The sequence below is a fragment of the Mirounga angustirostris genome, unplaced genomic scaffold (genome assembly GCF_029215605.1).
Source record: "Mirounga angustirostris isolate CCGP_5_RB_7025 unplaced genomic scaffold, mMirAng1.0.hap1 SCAF_3, whole genome shotgun sequence".
NCBI classification, from domain to species: domain Eukaryota; kingdom Metazoa; phylum Chordata; class Mammalia; order Carnivora; family Phocidae; genus Mirounga; species Mirounga angustirostris.
In genome coordinates this window covers 134662221-134689258 of record NW_026991711.1, presented here as the reverse complement: position 1 = coordinate 134689258, position 27038 = coordinate 134662221, and the positions used below count along the sequence as shown (strand labels likewise).

At 39.4% G+C, this 27038-nt stretch overlaps 1 protein-coding gene across 1 annotated transcript in view; it reads right to left on the bottom strand.

The window, feature by feature from the left end:
• MYO3B (myosin IIIB) overlaps nucleotides 1-27038 on the bottom strand; it is a 395903-nt gene that overhangs the window by 78833 nt on the left and 290032 nt on the right. The window contains exons 29-30 of the mRNA XM_064585824.1: nucleotides 5358-5418; nucleotides 4330-4429 (exon numbers count right to left, since the gene is read on the bottom strand). Of these exons, the coding sequence (XP_064441894.1) occupies nucleotides 4330-4429; nucleotides 5358-5418 (161 nt within the window). The remainder of the gene's footprint in view (nucleotides 1-4329; nucleotides 4430-5357; nucleotides 5419-27038) is intronic.

Sequence of the window (27038 nt, the reverse complement as noted above, 5' to 3'; positions counted from 1 at the left end):
GCAAGAAGGAAAGATGTCTCAGGCCAATGGAAGCCAAAAAGAGGAGGGATTCAGGGGCGCCTGGGTGGCTCAGTTGGTTAAGCAACTGCCTTTGGCTCAGGTCATGATCCTGGAGTCCCGGGATCGAGTCCCTCATCGGGCTCCCTGCTCGGTGGGGAGTCTGCTTCTCCCTCTGACCCTCCTCCCTCTCATGCTCTCTCTCTCATTCTCTCTCTCAAATAAATAAATAAAATCTTAAAAAAAAAAAAAAAAAAAAAAGAGGAGGGATTCAGAGTACCAGAGACTACCCATACGCGAGGGCGTAAGAGAGGCCTCGAAGTCTTGTGCGTGGCATTCCATAATGGCATCAGATGCAGGCCAAAGGCCTAGCAGCCTTCCCTCCATATAGGGCTTGGTTTCCATGTGCTTTCCCAATAGGGATTATGTTGCCTTTGAGACTCCGTTGTAGGAACATGCTCTCTTGGTCAAATGGATGACATCTGAGCCCTTTATGGTCACAGTGCTTGCTGTTTGGCAAGCTGCTTGTAACCCCTTCCAAACACAGGCAGGCAGTGTGAGGCAATTCTGTCACATGGATCTAAGGCTTTGCCTTGCCTGAAACAGTGATCTAATTAAAAAAACAGTTCCTCCCCAAATCAAGTTCAACTTCTAGTATTTTAATAGGGTGACCAACTTGTCCCCATTTGCCTGGGACTGTCCTGGTGTTAGCACTGAAAATCCCACATCCTGGAAAACCCTTCAGTTCTAGGAAAATGGAGATGTTTGGTCAACCTAAGGATTAAGAGTTCCAAGGATAAAACAGAGCCCAAGTTTGCTTTCTGATAGCTGAACCAATGCCAAAATCAGTAAGAGTTAGCAATGAGCAACAAGAAAGAAAAATAATGAAGGAGATGGCATTAGACTGGGAAGAAGTGTGGGGTGGACAGGCCATGAAAGATCTCAAATCAGATCACTAAACCTGACATCAGACACCCCGAGGGCTCTACCACAGCCCAACACAGTGCGCTGCCAACTGTCTCCTTTGGGAGGCCAGTGCAATTCCACTCGCTCCTCAGCTCCCTACAAATGTGCCATGCTCCAGCTTTAAGACCCAATGGAGTTCAAGTGCAATGTAGCAAGTGCAATGACCTTCTGACCTTCAAAAAGAAACATGGGGGCACCTGGCTGGCTCAGTTGGTAGAGCATGCGGTTCTTGATCTCAGGGTCATGAGTTCAAGCCCCACACTAGGTGTAGAGCTTACTTAAAAAAAACTTAAAAAAGAAATATGAATAATTTGTATTGCTTGTAGATGAGAAGATAACCAAGGGCAGACCTACCTCACTTAGGTGAGGTATCACAGGAAAGGGTAGGTGGTCCCATTTCACAATGGTCTCTAGGACTCTCTCTGCATTACGGCCCAGTGTGATAATTGTTAATGATCATGTACTGAGACACTAAAGAATTGTGTTCATTACACTTAGTATGAAAGGGAGTCATAGGTTTCAGAAGGTTTTAGCTGTCTGGAAAATGAAACTTACCCAGAATATCTCATTCACTGATGAGGTCTGTAGTCTATCCTCAACCCACGGGCTGGAGTAATCATTTTAAAACACAACTCAGGTCATGTCACTCCGTGCTGAAAATGCTTAGCACTCTGCATTTCACTGAGTTTATACCCTTACTATTGTGGGCCCCAGAGCAACAATACTGGCACCACCTGGAAGCTTATCAGAGTTACAGAATCTTCAGAGCCACCCAGACCTACTGAATCAGAATCTTCATATGAACTAGATCCCTGGGGTGCTTGTTAAGTCATTAGGAAGTACGGACCTTGGGCACCTGACTGACTTAGTCGGTAGAGCATGCGATTCTTTTTATTTTGTTTTATTTTTTATTTCTTTTAAGCAGGCTCCATGCCCAGCACAGAGCCCAGTGTGAGGCTTGAACTCAAGACCTGAGCTGAGATCAAGAGCTGGACACTCAACTGACTGAGCCGCCCAGGCACCCCAAGCATGGAACCCTTGATCTCAGGGATGTGAGTTCAAGCCACATGTTGGGGGTAGAGATGACTTAATAAATAAAAGTTGAGAAAAAAAAAAAAGAAGAAGAAGAAGTGCTGACCTGTATCATCTGGCTCCTCACCTCCTGCCATTCTTCTTGCTCTCCCAGATCCTATCACATCGGCTTCTTTCTACTCCTCACCTATTCCATGCAGGCTCTCCCCTCAGGGCCTTTGCCATACATATTCCCTTTGCCTGGAATGCTATTCTCCCAAATACTGCATGGCTAATTAGTTCACCACTTTCAAGCCTTCTCAATGAAACCAACCCCAACCACCCCATTTAAAAGTGCAACCATCCCCCAATCACTTTGCAACTAATCCAAGCAGTGAAATTATTTAGACTGATAGGCATATATCCAGACCTTATCTGATTTTACTGTTTAAAAATGTATCCTTTAAACATTTGTCCTTATATTTATTTATTCATCTATTTACTCAACAATTGTTAATACTTACTAAGTGCCAGGAACTCTCCTATTCTCAGACTTCTTGTACTGTTTTAAAAGACCAGTTTTGGGTTGGTTGTTTTAATTTCCAATTTGCACAGTCAGATACTTTTGTGAATACAATAAAAAGGAATTATAGTTGGCCCTTCAACAACACAGGGGTTGGGAGTGCTGACCTCTGCACAGTCAAAAATCCATGTCTAATTTTTGATTCATCAAAAATGTAACTACTCATAGCCTACTGTTGACCTGAAACCTTACTGATAACATAAGCAGTTGATTAACACATATGATATATGTTATATGTATTATATACTGTTCTCATACAGTAATACCTTTTTCTTAATTTTTTTCAGTATTTCTAAACTGTGCAGTTCATCTGAGAGTTTTTTCAAATTGTTGCAAATCTAAAAAAATTTTTCAAATTACTCATTTTACATGTGTAAGTACTGAGATAAGGAGCTGTTTCATAACTCAATTAACACTACACAGGAGAACAGAGATTTGAATCCAGGCAGGTCTCACTCCAGAATCTGTGCCTTTGGCTACTCAATCATACTTAAAATTTTTCTTTTTATGTGTATTTTAAAGTAGAATGCCAAAAGAGAACAAAGATCAGATGCGACAAATTGAAAATAAATAGCAAGATGGTAGATTTAAGCCAAAATACATCAATAATCACATTAAATATAAATGGTCTAAACAACCCAATTAAAAGGTAGAGATTGTCCATTTGGATAGAGACAAATGCCAACCAAATTCTTGCATAATGATTCTGCTCCACCACAGTCTTTTCCCTAAATTTTCCTCTTTTTTTGCACTACTCCTACCTCTCCTCATTGTGGTCTTATTCCTAAACACTATCTGCCTGTGTGGGAACACTGAACACTGTGGGGATAATATTCCCTTTGACAGATTTATTATTTTCTGCATACCCATTTAGAAGGTTCTGCTATAGTACAGTTGTCCTCTCTTGTCTCTTTCCAAGAGTTTAAGTTCCATACAGACTGATGGTCCTAACACATTTGATGTACATTTTTCACTTCATATTGTACTACTTTGTCACTGAAAAACAGGCTAAGAAGAAATTTGGAGAGACCTGAGAACCTACTGCATATTTCAGAAAAACAGATGAGGTTTACATTAAGTGTAATGTCAGTATTTTAAGTTGAAAAGGTTTCGTTCTTAGGAATGGTCCACACTGCTCTTAGTATCTTCTGGTTCATAAATATTTCTTACGATCATGCTTCTATTTTATCTTCCAGAAGGACACATAAGCTGCACAGTATAGCCACACATAAGCCCCCAAACTAACTTTCACCATATTCTGTAGCAAAGAATTTAGAAAAGGGGCCATAAATAGCTATTTCCCAAAGCAGTGTGGCAAGATGTGTGTATTCTTGCTGAAAGAATGGTAGTGTTGCCAAAAGAGCAGAACTACTCTCTAAATCCATATTCTTTACTAAGCCCTAGATTTTGACCCAAAATGATCTGTTCCACTGAAAGCTGGTCAACTGTTTATCTTTCCTTTGACAAAATGAAATTATGAAGTCATTGCCTAATTTGAGGTTCTTAACAGGTAAAGGGAAATAATGGCCTTTGATATTCACTTTCTTCCCTCAGAGAAGTAAACTTGAGTGGCATGAGAAGGCAGTAAATGGCTACCTTTAATACACATTTTGCTTCCAGCCTTTATGGTTGCACAAACCTGAACTTTTGCTAATGTTAGGTCATATTACTATCTGAGTCCCACCTTCTAGACAGTCCTGCCTAAACAACTCATCAAAAAGTGCACAAGCACGCCAAAGGTAGAAGCAGCATGCAGTTCAAAATGTTCTTACCAGATTTTGCAGGGGCTCCTCTTGAGGGACTTGGTCCTGGGCGACCTGGGGCAGCATGGCATGTCTGAGAAGACAGTAGATCAGTCCCAGAAACGGAATGCTTTGGAAAGACCCAAAAAGAAACATTACTTTTATCTTTGGATGAAGTAGCCTTAAGGACATAGCCTCCATTTAACTAAGGGACCTTTAACTCTGATGATATGGGGAAGAAGCTAAGTATACTGGGGTCATGTGGTGAGTTGCCCCCGTCTTGCATGAGAATTGAGAGGAGGTCCTCTCCTTGGGGCAATTACTAGTGGAGTCTCAGCACCTTTTGCTTAATTCATTTATTTCTTCCTCTGAACAAGTTAACCTAGCCCCCTCTTAATTATAATCCAGAATATAAAAAATAGCTATGTGCTGATTTTCTCCTATACTTAATTTTTATCCCTAAGAAAGAAAAAAGAAAACCTATAGGAAGGTATTAATCTACTTAACATTTCTAAGTACATCATCCAAAGGATTTTGTTTTTTTAATCTTACATATGCTCAGCAGAGTTACTGGCAAAAACTGTACATTTTCTTCATTTCATCCTTTCAACATCAAATAGTAGGCAGCAAAAATTGGATCAGACTTCAAAGCCTGCTGTGGGCTCCAAGTCACAGAGAGACGCCTCCATTTCACATATTGAATTCGAGCAGGATATCAAAGTGCTACCAAAGAACCTCGGGTCCTTACTCAAAAAGAGGCTCTAACATCTGTAGAGAGTGGAGTGCACAGACAAATCACCTCAGGGAGCAGCTAGCATTTATTCTCAGCAGCAAATTTCCAGGCTTTTGATTCTCTCTTCACTGTACCTCCCTGTCTCTCTGCTGAACCAAAGTTCTTTAGCAAGCTGGGCTTTTGTCTCAAAGACTTCAAAATATCACTAACAGTTTCATGTTTGGATGACCTGACCAAGCAGCCACATATAGGCTTCCCAACCATCGACTTGGACAAGTCTGAAACAAAGATACACAGTCACTTCAGAATCAAGATGTCCAGCTACCTTATGTGAATGTCCTGCGGAGACATCACACCCTTTTGGAGAACACTGGGCTTGTGGATGCCTAAAAAGAAAAACAGTCATTTTTTAAAGGCCTGAAATCATGCTTAAGAACTTAAAGAGGATTGTTTTCCTCCAAAGAGGTATCAGAACATACTCTTACTAAGTTTCCATTGTTTCCTATTCTGGTCCTCGATTAAAAGGACATGGTCAACTTAAGAAAATGCATCCTACTAAGTGTTACTGCTATATTCACAGTCAGCCTGAGGTCCTAAGACCGAAGAAGCTACCCTTTTAAAAGTTGTCTGATACAACTTAGTTTACTATTAGGCTTTCACAGACTTTACCAAGAAGCCAACAAAACTGATGCTAAAGTTGTACTTCCCAGCCAGCACACTGTAAGCACATTAATTGTTAGATAATTCAAAATAGATTCTGTAGTCAAGTAAGTATGGGAAATGCTGAGTTGTACATGGTTAAGAGGCTTCCTTACTTCAGGAATGATCTTTTACAATCACAATATTCATTTCTGGATTCCTAAAGGCAGGGGTTGGGGGTGGGTGCATAGTTTCTTAAACTAATTTGACTAAGCAACTTAAAAAATGATAACCTACTAACATCTATTAAAGTATTAGTTTTATGGAGCAAAGTTTGGAAAAATCAATTGTGCTGTGTCCCCAATTTCTAGTAATTGAAACCCATTGTATAAAAGTGTGGTAATTATTACTTACTGTTAAAATACAAGTTGGCCCTTTCAGATGGACCCCAGCAAAGTGGAAAGCACTGATGAGGGGAAGAGAAATCTGGGTTCTAACTCCTGCATCAAGACCCTGGTCTCTCTCTCTGCCTTTCTCTCTCTCTCTCTCACACACACGCATACACAGACTGGGGAAATTTCTATAGTATTCTGGTTTCAAGTTTTCCTTCTCTGTAAAATGGAGGGATTGAGATAAACTATTCCTAAGGTCTCTTCTAGTTCTATATTAAAAATCTTATTCTTTATTTAAAATAAGAAATTCATTTCTGAATTTTCTGTGAACAGTTCATGGATAATACCACCAAAATGCATCTATATAGAGAGTATAAGCAATATCTCCATTTAAAAAATATAACATCAATACCTGGGGAGAGGAGACTATAATGATACACTTATTTATGTGCACATTTGTTTATCATATGTCTCCCACTATAGAATGTAAGTTCCAAGAAGGCAGGGATCGGATTTGCTTTATTCTATACTCTACATCAGCACCTAATCCTAAGGTCTGGTATGTGGCAAAGTGCTCAATAAATATTTGACAAGTTGAATGAATAAAAGAATGACTAGTGGACCCCCCAAATATGAAGATCAGCAAGAATAACCTTAACATTAACATTGAATTAATGAGCTTTTATATAACACTTCATATTTTTTAAAATGCTTTTATATATCTAACAAAAATTTCACAACCGTTTGAACTAAGTGCTTTAATTGTCCCTATTATATAGATGAAGACACTGTAGTTCAGAGAGAGTAAGGGATTTGGCCAGGGATAGGTGAATATCTATCAGAGCTAAGACATTGACCCCTGTTGGTCTGACTTTAAATCCTCTGTCTTCCTCTGAAACTTGACACCCTCTATGCACTTTGGTTTCTGTGCATCAGGCCAATGAACTCATTCCCGTCAGCCTAGGCAAGTCCCAATGGTTCTGGGACACCTAAAGGACAGATGGACTCTGAGGTCCTCCAGGAGTCCTGGTAAGGTTTGGAGACAATCTAAGGAAGAGAATTTAGCTGTCACATTACTATGGGTTCTCTAATTTCTACCCTATCTGCCCCAACATGGAAATGAAACCTCTTAAGAACTCTGCTCATTTACATGGCTTTGTAGGATCCAAAAGCCAGGGGCAGATATCTTCCTACTCTCCGCTGAGGGTCAGCTCAGCTGAGCAGCCTTTATTTGAAACAAATTCCAATCTGCCTTAATGGGGCACCTAGGTGGCTCAGCCTAAGTGTCTGCCTTCGGCTCAGGTCATGATCCTGGGTCCTGGGATCGAGCCCCATGTCAGGTTCCCTGCTCAGTGGGGAGTCTGTTTCTCCCTCTCCCTCTGCCTCTCCCCCTTCCCCTCCCCTTGCTTGTGCATGTGCTCTCTCTCTCAAATAAATAAAATCTTCTAAAAAATGAAAATAAAAAATGGTGTAAGTTTTCTTCAAAAGTCTAACTGCCTCAACTCCTTAGCAGCAATTTATCAGATATGTTGTCATTTGCTTCAAGGACTTGACACTGGCGGCCAATGATAATGTTCCATAAGCTGTCACTGCTGAAATAAGGAAAAGCACAATAATGAAAAATAACCAAAGCTTACTGCATGCATACACTTCACCAGGCACCGGTGATCCATGGTCATTTCATATAACACTTCCAACAGCTATGTGAATTGGTTATATTTTTTATACCCATTTTACAGGTGAGGGAATCAAGGATCAAGAAGCTAATGACTTGGTTCATGTCATAACTAGTACATAAATAGTGCCCCATAATTTGACAAATACAACATCCATTCACAATGAAAACCCTCAACAAATTAGGTTGAGAGGGGACATACCTCAACATAATAAAAGGTTATATATATGAAAAACCCACAGCTAACATCATCCTCAGTGGGGAATAACTGAGAGCCTTTCATCTAAGGTCAGGAACAATACAAGGATGTCCACTCTCACTACTTTTATTCAACATAGTACTGGAAGTCCTAGCCACAGCAATCAGACAACAAAGAAATAAAAGGCACCTAAACTGGAAAGAAAGAAGTAAAACCTTTCACTCTTTGCAGATGACATGATACTACATATAGAAAACCTGAAAAATTCCACCTGCTAGAACTGATAAATGAATTCAGTGAAGTTGCAGGATACAAAATCAATGTTCAGAAATCTGTGACATTTCTATACACCACTAATGAAGCAGCAGAAAGAGAAATTAAGAAACCAATCCCATTTATAATTGTACCGAAAATAATAAGATACCTAGGAATAAACCTAACCAAAGAGGTGAAAGACCTATACTCTGAAAACTATAAAACACTGATGAAAGAAAGTGAAGATAACACAAAAAAATGGAAAGACATTCTATGCTCATGGATTGGAAGAACAAATATTGTTAAAGAACAAATATTGTTAAACAAAATGCCAACAGCATTTTCCACAGAACTAGAACAAACAATCCTAAATTTTGTATGGAACCACAAAAGACCCTGAATAACCAAAGCAATCTTGAAAAAGAAAAGCAAAGGTGGAGACATCATAACTCTGGATTTCAAGTTATATTGCAAAGCTATAGGGATCAAAACAGTATGGTACTGGCATAAAAACCAGACACAGAGACCGATGGAACAGAGTAGAAAACCCAGAAATGAACCCATAACTATATGATCAATTAATCTTTGACAAAGCAGGAAAGAGTATCCAACAGGAAAAGGACAATTTCTTCAACAAATGGTGTTGAGAAAACTGGACAGTAACATGTGGAAAAAAAAAGAAACTGGACTACTTTCTTACACCATACACAAAAATAAATTCAAAGTGGATTAAAGACCTAAATGTAAGACCCGAAACCATAAAAATCCTAGAAGAAAACAGAGGCAGTAACCTTTTTGACATTAGGCATAGCAACTTTTTTCTAGATATGTCTCTTGAGGCAAGAGAAATGAAATAAAAAATAAACTACTGAGACTACATCAAAATAAAAAGCTTTGCACAGCAAAGGAAACAATCAATAAAACTAAAAGGCAACTTATGGAATGGGAGAATATATCTGCAAATGACATATCCAATAAAGGGTTAGTATCCAAAATATGTAAAGAACTTACACAAGTCAACACTCAAAAAACAAATAATCCAGTTAAAAATGGGCAGAAGACATGAACTGACATTTCTCCAAAGAAGACATCCAGATGGCCAACAGACACATGAAAAGATATTCATCATCATTTACCATGAGGAAAATGCAAGTCAAAACTACAATGAGATATCATCTCACACCTGTCAGAATGGCTACAATCTAAAACACAAGAAATAGCAAGTGTTGGAGAGGATGCAGAGAAAGGGGAACCCTCCTGCACTGATGGTGGGAATGCAAACTGGTGCAGCCACAGTGGAAAACAGTATGGAGGCTCCTCAAAAAGTTAAAAATAGAACTACTCTACAATCTAGCAATTGCACTACTGGGCATTTGCCCCCAAAATACAAAAACACAAATTCAAAGGGTTACATGCATCCCTATGTTTATTGCAGCATTATTTACAATAGTGAAATTATGGATGCACTTGTTCATCAACAGATAAATGGATAAAGACAATGTGGTATCTATACACAAAGGAATATTACTCAGCCATAAAAAAGAAATGAAATCTTGCCATTCACAATGACATGGATGGAGCTAGAGAGTATAATGCTAAGCAAAATAAGTCCAAGAAAGAAATACCATATGATTTCACTCATATGTAGAATTCAAGAAACAAAACAAATGAGCAAAGGGAAAAAAAAAACAGAGAGGGAGAGAGAGAAGAAACAGACTCTTAACTATAGTGAACAAACTGATGGTTACCAGAGGGGAGGTGGGTGGGGGGATGGGAGAAATAGGTGATGGGGATTAAGGAGTGCACTTGTCTGATGAGCACTGGTGATGTATGGAATTGTTGAATCACTGTATTGTACACCAGAAACTAATACAACACTGTATATTAACTAACTGGAATTAAAATAAAAACTTTAAAAAATAGTGTAGCATAAAACCTGCTGACATAGAAAAGGAGACTCCAAAGGGAAATTACTGATTTAGGCAAGGATTATCAAGAGCTCATTAAACCTTCAGAGAAATGGTTGATAGTCATGTGATGCCAAAGCGCCTCTACACTGAGTCCTTCAGGGCACAAGAAGAGCAAGATAACAGTACATCTTAATCCAGCTCCAGTCTTAGCACCACTAATGCCCAGACAACATTGTCTTGTGATGCAAAGCAATATGAAGTATTTGACATTTATATTTTTTGTTTCGGTCAAAAACATTTAGCTTGAATGTAATCAAAGCTTCCAATCTTCCAGTTTACCTAGAACACAGGGTATAGAGGGACAAGCTAAGACCCCTGCAAAGAATCAAGCAAACAAATACAGAAGGTGAGCTATAACTGGATCAATCGCTTAAAAAGTCAGAGCATGAGAAAGCAAGTATTACGTATTAAATGAGATTTAGGGATATAGCAACTCAATGCAAGGTAATGACCTAAACTGGATCCTGGCTTGGACAAACAGGTGTGAACAGTCTTAGGACAACTGGGCAATTTTGACTAAGAATTGGTATTAGGTGATATTAAGGAATTATTCATTCTGTTTATTTTTTTAAGTAGGCTCCATGCCCAATGTGGGCCTTGAACTCACAATCCCAAGAACAAGAGTTACATGTTCTACTGACTGAGCCAGTCAGGCGCCCCAGGAATTATTCATTTTTAAAGTGTGAGATTATTTTGAATCTGTAGGAAAATTAAAAAATGTCCTCAGCCTCCATTAGGAATCACATGCTAAATGGCAGAATCAGGGAATAGGAGGCAGGTGTCTGTCTACATATGATTCTCGGCATATTCCAAGGGCTCCTCTAGCCTCTCAGAATCCATGAGAGGATTGCCTCCAAGGCTCGGCAGCTCTGTTGCTTTGCTGCAGTCAGTTTACTCAGCTGTGGGTTCTAGGGGAGACAGAAAAAGATTTCATTCCTCACTGACAGTGCTTCCACTGGGCATCTGGCCTGAAAAAGTCCCTCCAGACGAAACATCGAATTCTTTCTTAAACCCTGGGATCCCCATGTGACTGGATGAGGGGCTGGGTGCAGGCTGGCTCCCGAGTACTGGGCTGCTGAGAATGCCCCAGCATCTCTCTTCTACAGCAAGGATCCATGAGGCCAGCTGGCTTTGTCATGCTGGGCTGGCAGCACTCAGTGAAGTCACCACACTCTAAAACTGGGTCTCAGCTTTAATAGGCTCCAAAATTCAGTTTGCCAGTTCACTGAGGGGTGATGATCTTTTCAGAGTAGAGTTGTATTAACCAAACTCAGAAGAGTCATATTTGAAAAGTAGAATGTCAGTGTGTGGTTTTACAGTGCATAGTATAATCTGGACCATACTCTCCCCTTCACTAGTTGGTTGAAATAATCTGGAGACAGATTTATGCATCAGAATTAAAACAAAGGAAGCAGAGTACTCTTTGAGCACTGATCAATCAATCTAGTCTTGTAACTGACCTTTTTCTACTTTAGGGTTAGAATCTAACTTTTTTCTTGGATGGGAGTAGAGACACACACTCTGACCTTCCATTTTATAAACTTCATTTAAATTTCTTTTTGCAGTTTTTATTAACTTTGATAAAAGTTGCAAAGATTATGTTTTATCTTTTATCAATCATAATCTTGCTTGTAGACAAATGAAGAAACCCATTAGTCATTCACACTTGAAAGCATGCTCTAATTCCAAAACAGGACAGGTTGCAACTAATTCATTGTGGGTTGATTTCTGTTAGCTTCCTGCTGTCTCTAGATTTGGGAGTAGTTCTCATTGTAAATTTGTGTCTTCCGTGGCAGCCTTGGGAGAAAGGCTAATTAGCATAACCAAGCAAATTTGTTCCTGCTTCTTTGATAGCTCTGAAAAACAAAAATCTGTTGTATATGGAGCTCTTAATAAGAAGTCAATTTCTTGTTCCCAAGCAGCTCCATCCCACGATCCTGAGATCACGACCTGAGCCGAAACCAATGCACCCTGCAAAAGATATGCTCAGATCAAGATATTTTGATGTCCTAGGATCCCCATGAGTCTTGAGGGAGGCATATTTCAGATAAATAAGTCATACAACTTTTCTTATGGAAATTACCATGAAGGATGATGGAAAACACAAACATCTTTGCAAATGGTTTCAGTAAGTTCAGTGAAGAAAGACATTTAAAACATGACATCAGAGAAAAGGACACTGTCCTTTGTAAAGACTCCTGTGCTGACCTAAGTGTTAACAGGATTTCCATACAAACTGGCCATTTAGTTCTTATATGCAACCTGAACATTGTGAGGGCTGAGGGTGTATATGGGGAACACTACCAGATCCAAATCTCCCCACATTGTCACTATGCATCTACTCTTCCCGGATCTGCATCAGCTAGGCATCTTTGTGTATTCTTCTTACTGCTTGTATTTATTTAAACAGCTTTGAAGGCACAGAGGATTGGAAGATAGGAAAATGTTCTACGAAGAACACAAATTATCAGCTTAAGTTTAAAGGTACCCAGAATGTGTAAGATAATGCATATTGTATTACAAAACTTAGAAAGCTAGGATTTCTAGAATGCTTTTCTGCTTTTTTTTTTTTTAAAGATTTATTTATTTATTTGAGAGAGAGAGAGAGAAAGAGACAGAGGGGAGGGGCAGAAGGAGAGAGAAACTTTAGCAGACTCTGTGCTGAGTGCAGAGCCTGATGTGGGGCTCCATCCCACAATCCTGAGATCACGACCTGAGCTGAAACCTAGAGTCAGACGCGCTCAATCGACTGAGCCACCCAGCGCCCCTAGCATGCTTTTGTTTTCTATTCACCACCACCACAACAAATCAGCATTTGCAAAGCCCCCACTGAACCTCCTCAGGGTTGTATTCATACTTCTGTGCTTTTGCCTGGAATGTCGTTTCTCTCTGGCCCACCTGGCCATTGCACCCTTACCCTTTAGCTTGGGTGTCAGCTCCTCAGAAGAGCCTCTTCTGCCCCATCCCCACACTGGCCACCTCTTCCACTCTGGGCAGAGTTGGAGGCTCCCTGGTACATTCTACAAATCTACTGAGCATAACCACACTGAAAACTTGGTACTGTAATTAACTCATCTGGTGCCACATCCTGACCAATTAAAACTGTCTGCAAATCATCTACTGAAGGTGAGCTTTATCAAATTTTGATTAAGGGAGGGAGAGCAAAGAACAAGCCACCTGGCTTTTGAGATATCAGAGCTGTTCCTACTGCTGTGTTCATCAGTTTTGTCTTTTCTTCTTTATATTTTAGTTGCTGAAAATGCTCCAAATTCCCAAAAGATCTGAATATTCACCAATCACTAATCAATGGAAGTGTAGTAATCTTTGACTTTCTACCCAAAGTAAATGACTAAGAGAACTAGTGGCAAAATGTTTCCTTTTTTTCTTTCTCTGATTAAAAAAGAATTTTTTTCTAATTAAAAAATAACATATATTCACTGTTGTACTATCTAAAATAGATATTAAAGGAGAAGAAAAAAAGATCAGGGATAATTTCCATACCCAGATATAACCACTGTTAATATCTTGGTGTATATCTTTTCAGATGTTTTTCTATACATATCATATACATTTTTAAAAAAACGAAGGCTCATGATGTATTTGCCATTTTAATTTATGTTTGGTAGTTACAAGCATCTTTTGCTGTCTTTATGTGCAATATGCACATATGCAAGTGTGCATGTGTGTCAAATTTATGGCTGTATAGTATTATATTGGGTGATTATCATAAATGATTTAATCTCTTATTTTTGGATATTTAAGTTATTTCCAATTTTATGGAAATAATGGATCATGAATTACTCTGTGCATATAGTTATGAGTACTCATCCAATTATTTTCTTGGATGACTCTTAACTGGGGCAATTGGGTCAAAGGGTGAACAAATTCTTTGCCTGTTTTAAAGCTTTTGAATTATATCACCAAAATCTTCTCTTAAAGGCAACAAAAATTAACATTCATACCTGCAAAAGTATGAAAAAACCCACTTCCCGTCATATCATCAACACCGGGTATTATCAGTCTTTTTAATCATTGCTTACCTCTTTGGCCAAAAAAACGGGTGGGGGGTACCTCATTATTAGCTTAACTGGGATACTTGAGGGATTTGTTGATTCTTAAAGAAGGAAAGCATTCCTGGGCTTTGATATATAACATGAAGGAAATACAAAGAATACAGAAGAAGTGAAAACAAATAATAATCATGCAAAATAAGATCACCAGTATTGCAGGAAAAAAGAGAAACAAGAAAGAATGATCACAGCTTTTGTATTACTTGTTTTTCATTAGGTTTGGCCACTTGGTAACTCTTATAAAGATTTTGAGGCCATACCCTGTATCTCAGTATCCTGATCAGTATCACTGCTGAATAAGTTGAATATGCAAGTTATACTTAAATAGATGGGTGGGTATTTGTTTGTTCTTGGACACATAATTATTTTAAGTTTTAGAACATGGCTCAAGGACAAATTCATCAAAAGGGCTCAAAAAGCCCAATAAATGTTTTATAATGCCATTGCTCAAAGTTAGCACTATTAGTTAGATGTATGTACTTATGTTAATTTCCCAAGTCCCACTGAGTCCTTTAAATTTGATATTTGTTTGCCTCATAGCTTTTCCCCAACCATAAGCACATACAGTCTTAATTTGCGAGTTCTTGTATTCTCATTTTTTTTTTCTCCTATACTACTTTATTGCAGGCAGTTGTCATGTGTCAAGTGTAAGGTAAGAGCAGGAGGCCTTTTTTTCATTCTGCTGAGAATGTTTGCCTTATTGGAAAAAAAGAAATTCAACTAAGAGCCTTTAAAATAACCCATACTTAAAGTAACCCATAAAACTTACTTCAGTTCTTTGTCAGCAACCAAGGGAGCTTAAGAGAAAACCGGCCTCAGACCCAGGGATGGGATTCAGATGCAGTAGTGAGGAGGAACACCGTGACCGAAAGAAATGCACAGGCATAGGCTGAACACACTTTACAGTGCTGAGAATCTGACCGGATCATCTTGTTTAATCCTCGTGTCAGGGCTAGCAGCCTAGGTCCTACTAGGGTCCCCTTTTCACAACTGAAGCTTGGGCCAATTGAACAACCTGCCTAGGTGGCATGCAGACATCCTGATCCAAACCCAGATCCGGTGGACACAGAGCCTGTGTTTTCAACCTCCAGCACCTTTTTTTTTTTCCTTTACTGGACTCTTCCAGATAGTCATATAATCATATTTGGGATCTTTTTTAAAAATTTTTTTATTGTTATGTTAATCACCATACATTATATCATTAGTTTTTGATGTAGTGTTCCATGATTCATTGTTTGTGCATAACACCCAGTGCTCCATGCAGAAGGTGCCCTCTTTAATACCCATCACCAGGTTAACCCATCCTCCCACCCCCCTCCCCTCTAGAACCCTCAGTTTGTTTTTCAGAGTCCATCGTCTCTCATGGTTCATCTCCCCCTCCGATTTCCCCCTCTTCATTCTTCCCCTCCTGCTATCTTCTTTTTTTTTTTTTAACATATATTGCATTATTTGTTTCAGAGGTACAGATCTATGATTCAACAGTCTTGCACAATTCACAGCACTCACCATAGCACATACCCTCCCCAGTGTCTATCACCCAGCCACCCCATCCCTCCCACCCCACCCCCCACTCCAGCAACCCTCAGTTTGTTTCCTGAGATTAAGAATTCCTCATATCAGTGAGGTCATATGATACATGTCTTTCTCTGTTTGACTTATTTCGCTCAGCATAACACCCTCCAGTTCCATCCACATCATTGCAAATGGCAAGATCTCATTCCCTTTGATGGCTGCATAATATTCCATTGTATATATACACCACATCTTCTTTATCCATTCATCTGTTGATGGACATCTTGGCTCTTTCCACGGGGTGCACGTACCCCTTCGGATCCCTACATTTGTATCTTTGGGGTAAATACCCAGTAGTGCAATTGCTGGATCGTATGGTAGCTCTATTTTCAACTTTTTGAGGAACCTCCATACTGTTTTCCAGAGTGGCTGCACCAGCTTGCATTCCCACCAACAGTGTAGGAGGGTTCCCCTTTCTCCGCATCCCCACCAACATCGGTCGTTTCCTGACTTGATGATTTTAGCCATTCTGACTGGTGTGAGGTGGTATCTCATTGAGGTTTGGATTTGGATTTCCCTGATGCCGAGCGATGTTGAGCACTTTTTCATGTGTCTGTTGGCCATTTGGATGTCTTTGGAAAAATGTCTGTTCATGTCTTCTGCCCATTTCTTGATTGGATTCTTTGTTCTTTGGGTGTTGAGTTTGATAAGTTCTTTACAGATTTTGGATACTAGCCCTTTATCTGATAGGTCATTTGCAAATATCTTCTCCCATTCTGTCAGTTGTCTTTTGGTTTTGTTGACTGTTTCTTTTGCTGTGCAAAAGCTTTTTATCTTGATGAGGTCCCAATAGTTCATTTTTGCCCTTGCTTCCCTTGCCTTTGGCGATGTTTCTAGGAAGAAGTTGCTGTGGCTGAGGTCGAAGAGGTTGCTGCCTGTGTTCTCCATTAGGATTTTGATGGACTCCTGTCTCACATTGAGGTCTTTCAACCATTTGGAGTCTAGTTTTGTGTGTGGTGTAAGGAAATGGTCCAGTTTCATTCTTCTGCATGTGGCTGTCCAATTTTCCCAACACCATTTGTTGAAGAGGCTGTCTTTTTTCCATTGGACATTCTTTCCTGCTTTGTCGAAGATTAGTTGACCATAGAGTTGAGGGTCCATTTCTGGGCTCTCTATTCTGTTCCACTGATCTATGTGTCTGTTTTTGTGCCAGTACCATACTGTCTTGATGATAACAGCTTTGAAATAGAACTTGAAGTCCGGAATTGTGATGCCGCCAGCTTTGCTTTTCTTTTTCAACATTCCTCTGGCTATTCGGAGTTTTTTCTGGTTCCATACAAATTTTAGGATTATTTGTTCCATTTCTTTGAAAAAAGTGGATGGTATTTTGATGGGGATTGCACTGAATCTGTAGATTGCTCTAGGTAGCATTGACATCTTCACAATATTTGTTCTTCCAATCCATGAGCATGGAATGTTTTTCCATTTCTTTGCGTCTTCCTCAGTTTCTTCCATGAGTATTTTATAGTTTTCTGAGTACAGATCCTTTGCCTCTTTGGTTAGATTTATTCCTAGGTATCTTATGGTTTTGGTGCAATTGTAAACGGGATCGACTCCTTCATTTCTCTTTCTTCTGTCTTGTTGTTGGTGTATAGGAATGCCACTGACTTCTGTGCATTGCTTTTATATCCTGCCACTTTACTGAATTCCTGTATGAGTTCTAGCAGTTTTGGGGTGGAGTCTTTTGGGTTTTCCACATAAAGTATCATATCATCTGCAAAGAGTGAGAGTTTGACTTCTTCTTTGCCGATTTGGATGCCTTTTATTTCTTTTTGTTGTCTGATTGCTGTGGCTAGGACTTCTAATACTATGTTGAATAGCAGTGGTGATAGTGGACATCCCTGCCGCGTTCCTGACCTTAGGGGGAAAGCTCTTAGTTTTTCCCCATTGAGAATGATATTCGCTGTAGGTTTTTCATAGATGGCTTTTATGATATTGAGGGATGTACCCTCTATGCCTATACTCTGAAGAGTGTTGATCAAGAAAGGATGCTGTACTTTGTCAAATGCTTTTTCTGCATCTATTGAGAGGATCATATGATTCTTGTTCTTTCTTTTGTTAATGTATTGTATCACATTGATTGATTTGCGGATGTTGAACCAACCTTGCAGCCCAGGGATAAATCCCACTTGGTCGTGGTGAATAATCCTTTTAATGTACTGTTGGATCCTACTGGCTAGTATTTTGGTGAGAATTTTTGCATCCATGTTCATCAGGGATATTGGTCTGTAATTCTTCTTTTTGATGGGGTCTTTGTCTGGTTTTGGGATCAAGGTAATGGTGGCCTCATAAAACGATTTTGGAAGTTTTCCTTCCGTTTCTATTTTTTGGAACAGTTTCAGAAGGATAGGTATTAATTCTTCTTGAAATGTTTGGTAGAATTCCCCTGGGAAGCCATCTGGCCCTGGGCTTTTGTTTGTTGGGAGGTTTTTGATGACTGCTTCAATTTCCTTAGTGGTTATAGGTCTGTTCAGGTTTTCTATTTCTTCCTGGTTCAGTTTTGGTAGTTGATACATCTCTAGGAATGCCTCCATTTCTTCCAGGTTATCTAATTTGCTGGCATAGAGTTGCTCATAATATGTTCTTATAATTGTTTGTATTTCTTTGGTGTTGGTTGCGATCTCTCCTCTTTCATTCATGATTTTGTTGATTTGGGTCATTTCTCTTTTCTTTTTGATAAGTCTGGCCAGGGGTTTATCAATCTTGTTAATTCTTTCAAAGAACCAGCTCCTGGTTTCATTGATCTGTTCTACTGTTCTTTTGGTTTCTATTTCATTGATTGCTGCTCTGATCTTTATTATTTCTCTTCTCCTGCTGGGTTTAGGCTTTATTTGCTGTTCTTTCTCCAGCTCCTTTAGGTGTAGGGTTAGGTTGTGTACTTGAGATCTTTCTTGTTTCTTGAGAAAGGCTTGTATTGCTATATACTTTCCTCTTAGGACTGCCTTGGGACTGCATCCCAAAGATTTTGAACAGTTGTGTTTTCATTTTCATTGGTTTCCATGAATTTTTTTAATTCTTCTTTAATTTCCTGGTTGACCCATTCATTCTTTAGTAGGATGCTCTTTAGCCTCCATGTATTTGAGTTCTTTCCAACTTTCCTCCTATGATTAAGTTCTAGTTTCAAAGCACTGTGGTCTGAAAATAGGCAGGGAATGATCCAAATCTTTTGGTACCAGTTGAGACCTGATTTATGACCTAGGATGTGATTGATTCTGGAGAATGTTCCATGGGCACTAGAGAAGAATGTGTATTCCGTTGCTTTGGGATGGAATGTTCTGAATATGTCTGTGAAGTCCATTTGGTCCAGTGTGTCATTTAAAGTCTTTATTTCCTTGTTGATCTTTTGCTTAGACGATCTGTCCATTTCAGTGAGGGGGGTGTTAAAGTCCCCCACTATTATTGTATTGTTGTCGATGTATTTCTTTGCTTTTGTTATTAGTTGCCTTATATAATTGGCTGCTCCCATGTTAGGGGCATAGATATTTACAATTGTTAGATCTTCTTGTTGGATAGACCCTTTAAGTGGGATATAGTGTCCTTCCTCATCTCTTATTACAGTCTTTGGTTTAAAATCTAATTTGTCTGATATAAGGATTGCCACCCCAGCTTTCTTTTGGTGTCCATTAGCATGGTAAATGGTTTTCCACCCCTCACTTTCAATCTGGGGGTGTCTTTGGGTCTAAAATGAGTCTCTTGCAGACAGCATATCGATGGGTCTTGTTTTTTAATCCAATCTGATAGCCTGTGTCTTTTGATTGGGGCATTTAGCCCATTTACATTCAGGGTAACTATTGAAAGATATGAATGTAGTGCCATTGTATTGCCTGTAAGGTGACTGTTACTGTACATTGTCTGTGTTCCTTTCTGGTCTATGTTGCTTTTAGGCTCTCTTTGCTTAGAGGACCCCTTTCAATATCTCTTGTAGGGCTGGTTTCTGTTTGCAAATTCCTTTAGTTTTTGTTTGTCCTGGAAGCTTTTTATCCCTCCTTCTATTTTCAATGACAGCCTAGCTGGATATAGTATTCTTGGCTGCATATTTTTCTCATTAGTGCTCTGAATATATTATGCCAGCTCTTTCTGGCCTGCCAGGTCTCTGTGGATAGGTCTGTTGCCAATCTAATGTTTCTACCATTGTAGGTTACGTATCTCTTCTCCCGAGCTGCTTTCAGGATTTTCTGTTTGTCTCTGAGACTCGTTAAGTTTTACTATTAGGTGTCGGGTGTTGACCTATTTTTATTGATTTTGAGAGGGGTTCTCTGTGCTTCCTGGATTTTGATGCCTCTTTCCTTCCCCAAATTAGGGAAGTTCTCTGCTATAATTTGCTCCAATATACCTTCTGCCCCTCTCTCTTTCTTCTTCTTCTGGGATCCCAATTATTCTAATGTTGTTTCGTCTTATGGTATCGCTTATCTTTCTCGAATTCTGCCCTCGTGATCCAGTAGTTGTTTCTCTCTCTTTTTCTCAGCTTCTTTATTTTCCATCATTTGGTCTTCTATATCACTGATTCTCTCATCTGCCTCATTTATCCTAGCAGTTAGTGCCCCCATATTTGATTGCACCTCATTAATAGCCTTTTTGATTTCGACTTGGTTAGATTGTTTTTATTTCTCCAGAAAGCATTTCTCTAATAACTTCCATGCTTTTTTCAAGCGCAGCTAGTATCTTTAAAGTGATGATTCTGAACTCTAGATCCGACATTGTACTAATGTCCGTATTGAGTAGGTCCCTGGCAGTCGGTACTACCTCTTGTTCTTTTTGTTGAGGTGATATTTTCCGTCTTGTCATTTTGTCTTCCAGAAAGTGGTCGCTTTTCTGTTTAGAGAGTTGTTGCTATTCTTTTCTTCGATCTCCTGTTGAGTTTGTAGGTGTTCAGAATGGTTTGATCCCTATCCAGCTGAATTCCTGAGACCAGACGAAATCCAGGTCTCCTCCATATTTGGGATCTTAATAAATGTTGCTTGGAGCGACTAACATTTAATTCTAGAAAACCTGCCCGAAGTAGATTAAATTAAGCCCAACTCTATCTAGAGACACCCCTTGATCCCTGACCTGTTGACCTTTTATTTACCTTGTATCCATGGACTAATATTAAGATTATATACACTGTACCACACTCAAGATTCTAATTTGGTGGAAAGACTTCTTAAGATTCTGTATAATTATAAATACAACATGTATTACATGTGCTATATAAGGTCCTCAATAGCCTCTCAGACATCATTCATTCTTCCACAAATATTTGAGTACCTTTGTCTCTTGCTGTTATTGGGGATACAGAGGTGACAAGGAAATCTAAGATTCCTATGCTCTTAGTAACCTACATTCTAGTGGGGGAAGCAGACAATGAATGAAAGAAATAAGTAAATATGCTAGCACATTAAACAGAAGTGCCAAAGAAGAAAACTAAAGCAAGAAAGGGGCATAAGAAGTGTTGGAGGCAGCGTCTGCAATTTTAGATTGAATGGCTGCAGTAGATGATATCTGAGTAAAGCCCTTAATAAATAAATAGGAATTGATATCTTTGCATATGTTTTCAAGCAAAAGCTCTTACAGGGTAAAAAACATTACGTGTTACAGCATGTAGAGGCCAGAGGACTACTGTAAACACTTGGTAAAGGTTTAGCAACACACTTTATGATATATATTTACGATATACATGTACAAACTCATGACATATTAGTTCCAGAGCACTTGGGCTGGTGCTAAACACACCCACCTAATGGTGTATTTTGAATTCTAAGTATACAACAAATAATTTTTTGGTATAAGTTTTTTCAAATACTTCATGGGGCATACACTAAAAAAACTGTTTATTTAAATTTGGATTTAAGTGAGTATCCTGCATTTTTACTTGTTAAATATGGCAACTCTAACTTGGGCAAATCAGTAACTCAGATTCTTTATCAGGAAAATATAAATAAAAATTCTTGCTCAACTGAGACAAAAGGATTCCATTTGTGCTTTTAGGCAGAATGAAATGTAAATGTAAGACAATAGGATTTTAAAAGAATTAAGAGATATACACATGGTCAGAATTTAAAAACACACTTAGCAAGGTGTTATATTAGTCTTTATAATTCTGTACTTCTGAGATAAAAGTCCTTGAACTGGGACTTCAGGCTTGACAGACAGGAGAAGGATAATGAGAGGTATCTTGGGTAGCTTCCTTTCTCCAACCTCTGTCTCTCCTTTGGGCGGGGTCACAAGGTGACTTGGGGGTTGAGTTAATTTTGAGTTACAGTTTTAACACTTTAAAGACTGAGTCAGGCCAGGGCACAGACTTGTGGAGACAAAGGAAATGTCACACCTTTTTCATGCTGTATGCGGGAAAACTGAGGCCCCGAAAGGCTGATGTGACTTGTCCAAGTTAAGTCAGAGGAAGAGACGAGTCTAACATCCACATCTTTTGCATGATGCCCTCATCACTAGTACACCCCCAAAAGAGAATATTTAACCCAGTTTACCTCTTTGAATTCTGGAAGCTATGCTCAGTTCAGAGAAAGAAACAAGAAATTCTGAAATAAAGTGCATGAGGAGCATGGCCTTAAATGATGAGGCCCAAAGACAGATGAGGGAGGGGGCGTGAGGGTAGGGAGGAACAGTTCAGGGGAATTTTTAAAAAATTAGGTGAAAAAGCCTAAACAAGACTGTTGCAGTTAGCAGAGTCACAGTGGAGAGGCTCAAGGACAGACAGCATACAGGGCAATGCTGATGTGAATACACATTTAGGTCTGGATTGAGAAGGAGCGGGATCTAAAGAGACAGTGGCTGATGAATTGCCCAGCCAAAAGGAGGGAAGCAGCACTGACTTGATTTTGTAATTTTAGCTTTTTATTTTGACTTAATTTCACATTTATAGTAAAGATGAAAGAATAACAGAAGGGATTCTGTATATTCCCAAGCAGATTCTCCAAATATTAGCAAAGTACACATTTGCCTTATCCTCTCTCTCCTCTCTCTCTTTCTCTTGGTACATGTATACTGATATCCATATACACAAAAAAATATATGTAACTTTTTTTCTGAACCATTTCAGAGTCAGTTGCACCTGATGTTCCTTTATCCCTAAATACTTCAGTGTGTTCTTCTTAAAAGCAAGGGCACTTTCTCATATGACCATAGTACAGTAACCAAAATCAGGAAATTAACATTAATACATACTATCATCCAATGTATAGGATGTTCAGATTTTGCCAACTGTCCCAATAATGTCTTATTCTATAGAAAAGGAAAATTCTGGACCATACACTGCATTCAGTTGTCATATTTTTCTAGTCTCCTTTCATCTGGAACAGTTCCTCAGTCATCCTTTGTCATTCATTTTGAAGCCTACAGGTCAGTAATTTTGGAAGAGGTCTCTCTGTTTGGTTTGTCTGCTATTTCTTCATGATTGGATCCAGGTTATGCACATTTGGCAGGAAGTCCACAGGAGTGATGTTGTGTTCTTCTCAGTGCCTCCTATCAGGAGGCACATGCTGTCAATCTGTCCAATTACTGGTGATACTAACTTTCAACACTTGGTTAAAGTGCTGTTTGCCAGATCACCCCCACCGCCCTTTTGTAATTACTAAGTATCTCATGGAGATTTACTCTGTGACTCCGTGAAAAGCTTGTTACTCCTTAAACTTTCACCTACTAGTTTTAGCATCCACTGATGATTTTTATCTGAAACAATGATTATTTTGGTAGTTGCCAAACAATTATTTTCTGTTTTCATCATTCCTTTTACATTTATTGTTTCACATTTTATTGCAAAGAAAAGCTTACCCTGTTACTTCCTTTCTTCATCCTCTTTTCCCTCCCTCCCTCCCTTCTTTTTTTCTATCAATGTGGATTAATGGATTCTTATTTTATTCAGTAGATTATATTCTTTTATTATCATTTACTTTGATACTGAAATTATCCTCAATTTGGCACTGGCTTAATTTATTTATTTACTTATTTAATTTGTTTTTTAGAGAGGGAGAGAGAGAGGTGGAGAGGATCAGAGAGAGAATCTCAAGCCACAGGGCTCGATCTTACAACCCTGAGATCATGACCTGAGCCTAAAACAAGAGTCAGATGCTTAACCAAATGAGCCACCCAGGCACCCCTGGCACTGGCTTATTTTTAAAGAGTTATGAATCACAGGCTTCAAAATGAATGCCCCAGAAAAGAATGTAGAACACTAAAAATTACACAGAGAAAGATGAATCCTTCAGAAAGAGTGACAATAACTCCCTCTTACCATTTATGAGTGCTTTTCATGTGTCAGGTGAGATGCTGTGCACTTGATATATGTTATCTCATGGGACTTTCTAGACCTGGCAAGGTAGACATTGTACCATTTTGTCTTCCATTTAAAGATGAGGAAATGGAGAAAATAAGTTCATCAAGGTCTTCCCCTTAGTAGCAGCAGGTCTAGTGGACTGTAGATAGCCCCTGCTCTCAAGCACCAGGTAGCCCTACAAAGAAGTGTGGAAATCTTCAGGAAAGGAAATGGTCTTGGGAGCAAGTCTCCACTGTTATTGAGGGTAGCTGGACATTCGTTCCAAGATTTATAAAGTCATCTGCACTTCTTGCATTTTTACAAATGGGGCATTTGGAAACTGTCTACAAGTCTGTCGTCAGTCTAGGAACTTCCCTAACCTGCACTGTGGCAATCGTCCAACCCTGCCTATAATCCAGTGAGGAAAGCAAAAGGAAAGAGTTTGTTTGTGCCAGTGTCAACTGACACGGATCCAGAAAAACATGAGTTGGCCAAGTCAGCCAGGCAAGCATTCCCATGGGTCAAGACAACTGAAAGCCAAATTCAGGAAGAGAGGAGAAAACTAAGGGAACAGCAGGGCAGGGATTCTTAAGAAAGCTGGTGTCTATTCAAGTCTTTAGATCCCAGGTGAAGACAGGGCTGTAGCGTTGCCCTCCTGGCAGGCTAGCATACCAGATCCTTCTTCCTGCAACAATACCAACAATACCCTCCGCTGCCACCACACCATCACTTTTAATATCAAATTCCCGATCCTATGAGAACGCACTTAGGTGAAAGAAGTATGTGGCATGCGAGTGAAACGAATGGAGACAAGTGCCCTGCCTGAGAGGGAAAAGCACAATTGGATCTGAGAATAATATCCTTATACTCCCAGGAGGAACAAACTAAAAATAAAAGACAACAAGGTGCTTCCTGCCAGTCAGTAAATCTAATAAGCAAAGGAGATGCCTCAACCTGGTGCTGGGTAGTTAACCGTCAGCCTGCCTCCCTCCACCCGGGAGCAGCCATGTGGTTCTCAGAGCTAACAGCTGCCAAGCAGAACCCTTCAGATTAACCCATAGGTGGTGTTGAACCACTTCCCATTAAGATATTTGCAAAGCAAACAAAAATGATAGCCCCACTCTGAGTGCTGGGAGCCGGCCAGGAGCCCTGGCTGTTCTTGTTGACACAAAGAGCTCTCCGGGGAAGGTCTGGGCCAGAGCAAGGAAGCCCATTCCTGCCTGCGTCCCCAGGCTGTGTTGATTTTAGGCCATTAGAATCTTGGTAACAGGGTCTGTTTATTATCTAATTTCCCAATCACAGCAGTCGCTAGGGCCCTGTTTTACCAAAGCTCTCTATTCCTGTCTTCCTGACCTATGCCATTCAGATGAAAAGAAGAAAATTCAACCCTCCTCCTGTTTTGTCTACTCATCAAGGAGACAAGTCTGAGAAGTCACTGAGATACACACAGAAAAAGTGTGGCATTACTACTGTCAATGGCTTCTGTGGCAAACACGGCTTAGGTTCCTTCTTAGGTTAAAGTGACTGGGGCAATGCTAATGGGAAATGTGCTGGAATATTTGTGCCCTACAGGTAGGAGCCAACTGCCACTGAATTCACAAAACATACTTGGAGCAGAAACACTAATATTTTTTCCTCTTAACCCAGAGAAGAAAATGAAATAAAGTTAGTAAAATTGTGGAAATGTACAAAGTTAATCCGCCTTCAACCTCAGCATTATAATCTAGGTTTCCTTAAGTGTTGATGATAAAACACTTTTATGTAGAATTCATTTTTACACAAATCTTGTTTCCTGCAATACTTGAGCAAGTTTTCTTTTCTCAAGTTTTTTTTTTCTTTCTTTCAAAATAGGCTCAATATGAAAAGGTATTTTCGTCAAAAACTCATTCTGAGCCTGAATATCACAAGGGTATGGGTGAGAATACCAGCAAAGTAGGTATCAGAGATATATGGAATTTCTAGAAATTCCTACACTCACAAAATGGGTAATGTAGGTGGGAACAAGGGGTAATGAAATGGTCAGAAGAATTTGCCAGATTTTGTCATTACTTGAAATTGTCCTTTAGATGAGAAACCAGAACTTTTGAGGTGTAGGTATCAACTGTATAAGGAGAGAGACAGAGATGTTGAGAAAGAGAGAAGGAAAGAAGGAAAAGGAGAGAGCTAAAGAAAGATGGAGATTTCTTTAAAAAAGTAGAGGCATCATCATTCTAAAAAGTTGATTTTTTTAAAGAAAGGAGAGCTATTTGACATTTAAAGTACAAAGTTAAAGAGTAATGTTTTAGAATCTTGAACACATCATTCAGTTTTAGATGATATTTATCCAAATAAAATTAAATGTCACTGGACCAAAGTTCTCTGTAAATGTTCAAGTTTTCCAGAGAGAAAGTGAATCCAACTTTGCAGGTCAACTCTGCAGAGTCATGCCATCATTTGCTGACAGCATCCTTTGCTGATGGCAAATGTATTCATGTCCTCAGGTCATCACATTAAAGGCCTTGGTGGGGTGGTGTCATAACTTCAGCTCTATGTAAGATATGTTGAACATACCAGAAATTGGTTTTCATGCCAAACTGTCCAAATCATTTCTGAAGATGCTTCACGTTTGTCTGAGACACCAGGCACAAAACATTGCCTTGAAGTGTGGATCTCATGTGTTGGGGGGTGGTCAGAGAACCCAAGTCAAAAATGTGTTCTAAGATTATTTCTGCTTAAGTTCACTACGTCTGGTTCCTAGCAACCAACCCTAATTTTTTTAAAAAGATTTTTTTAATTCATTTATTTGAGAGAGAGAGAGATAGCTAGAGAGAGCACGAGTGGGTGGTGGGCAGGGAGGAGAGGGAGAAGCAGGCTCCTGCTGAGCAGGGAGCCTGACACGGGGCTCGATCCTAGGACCCTGGGATCATGACCTGAGCTGAAGGCAGACACTTAACCGACTGAGTCACCCAACCGCCCCTGAACCAACCCTAAATTAAGATATTAACCA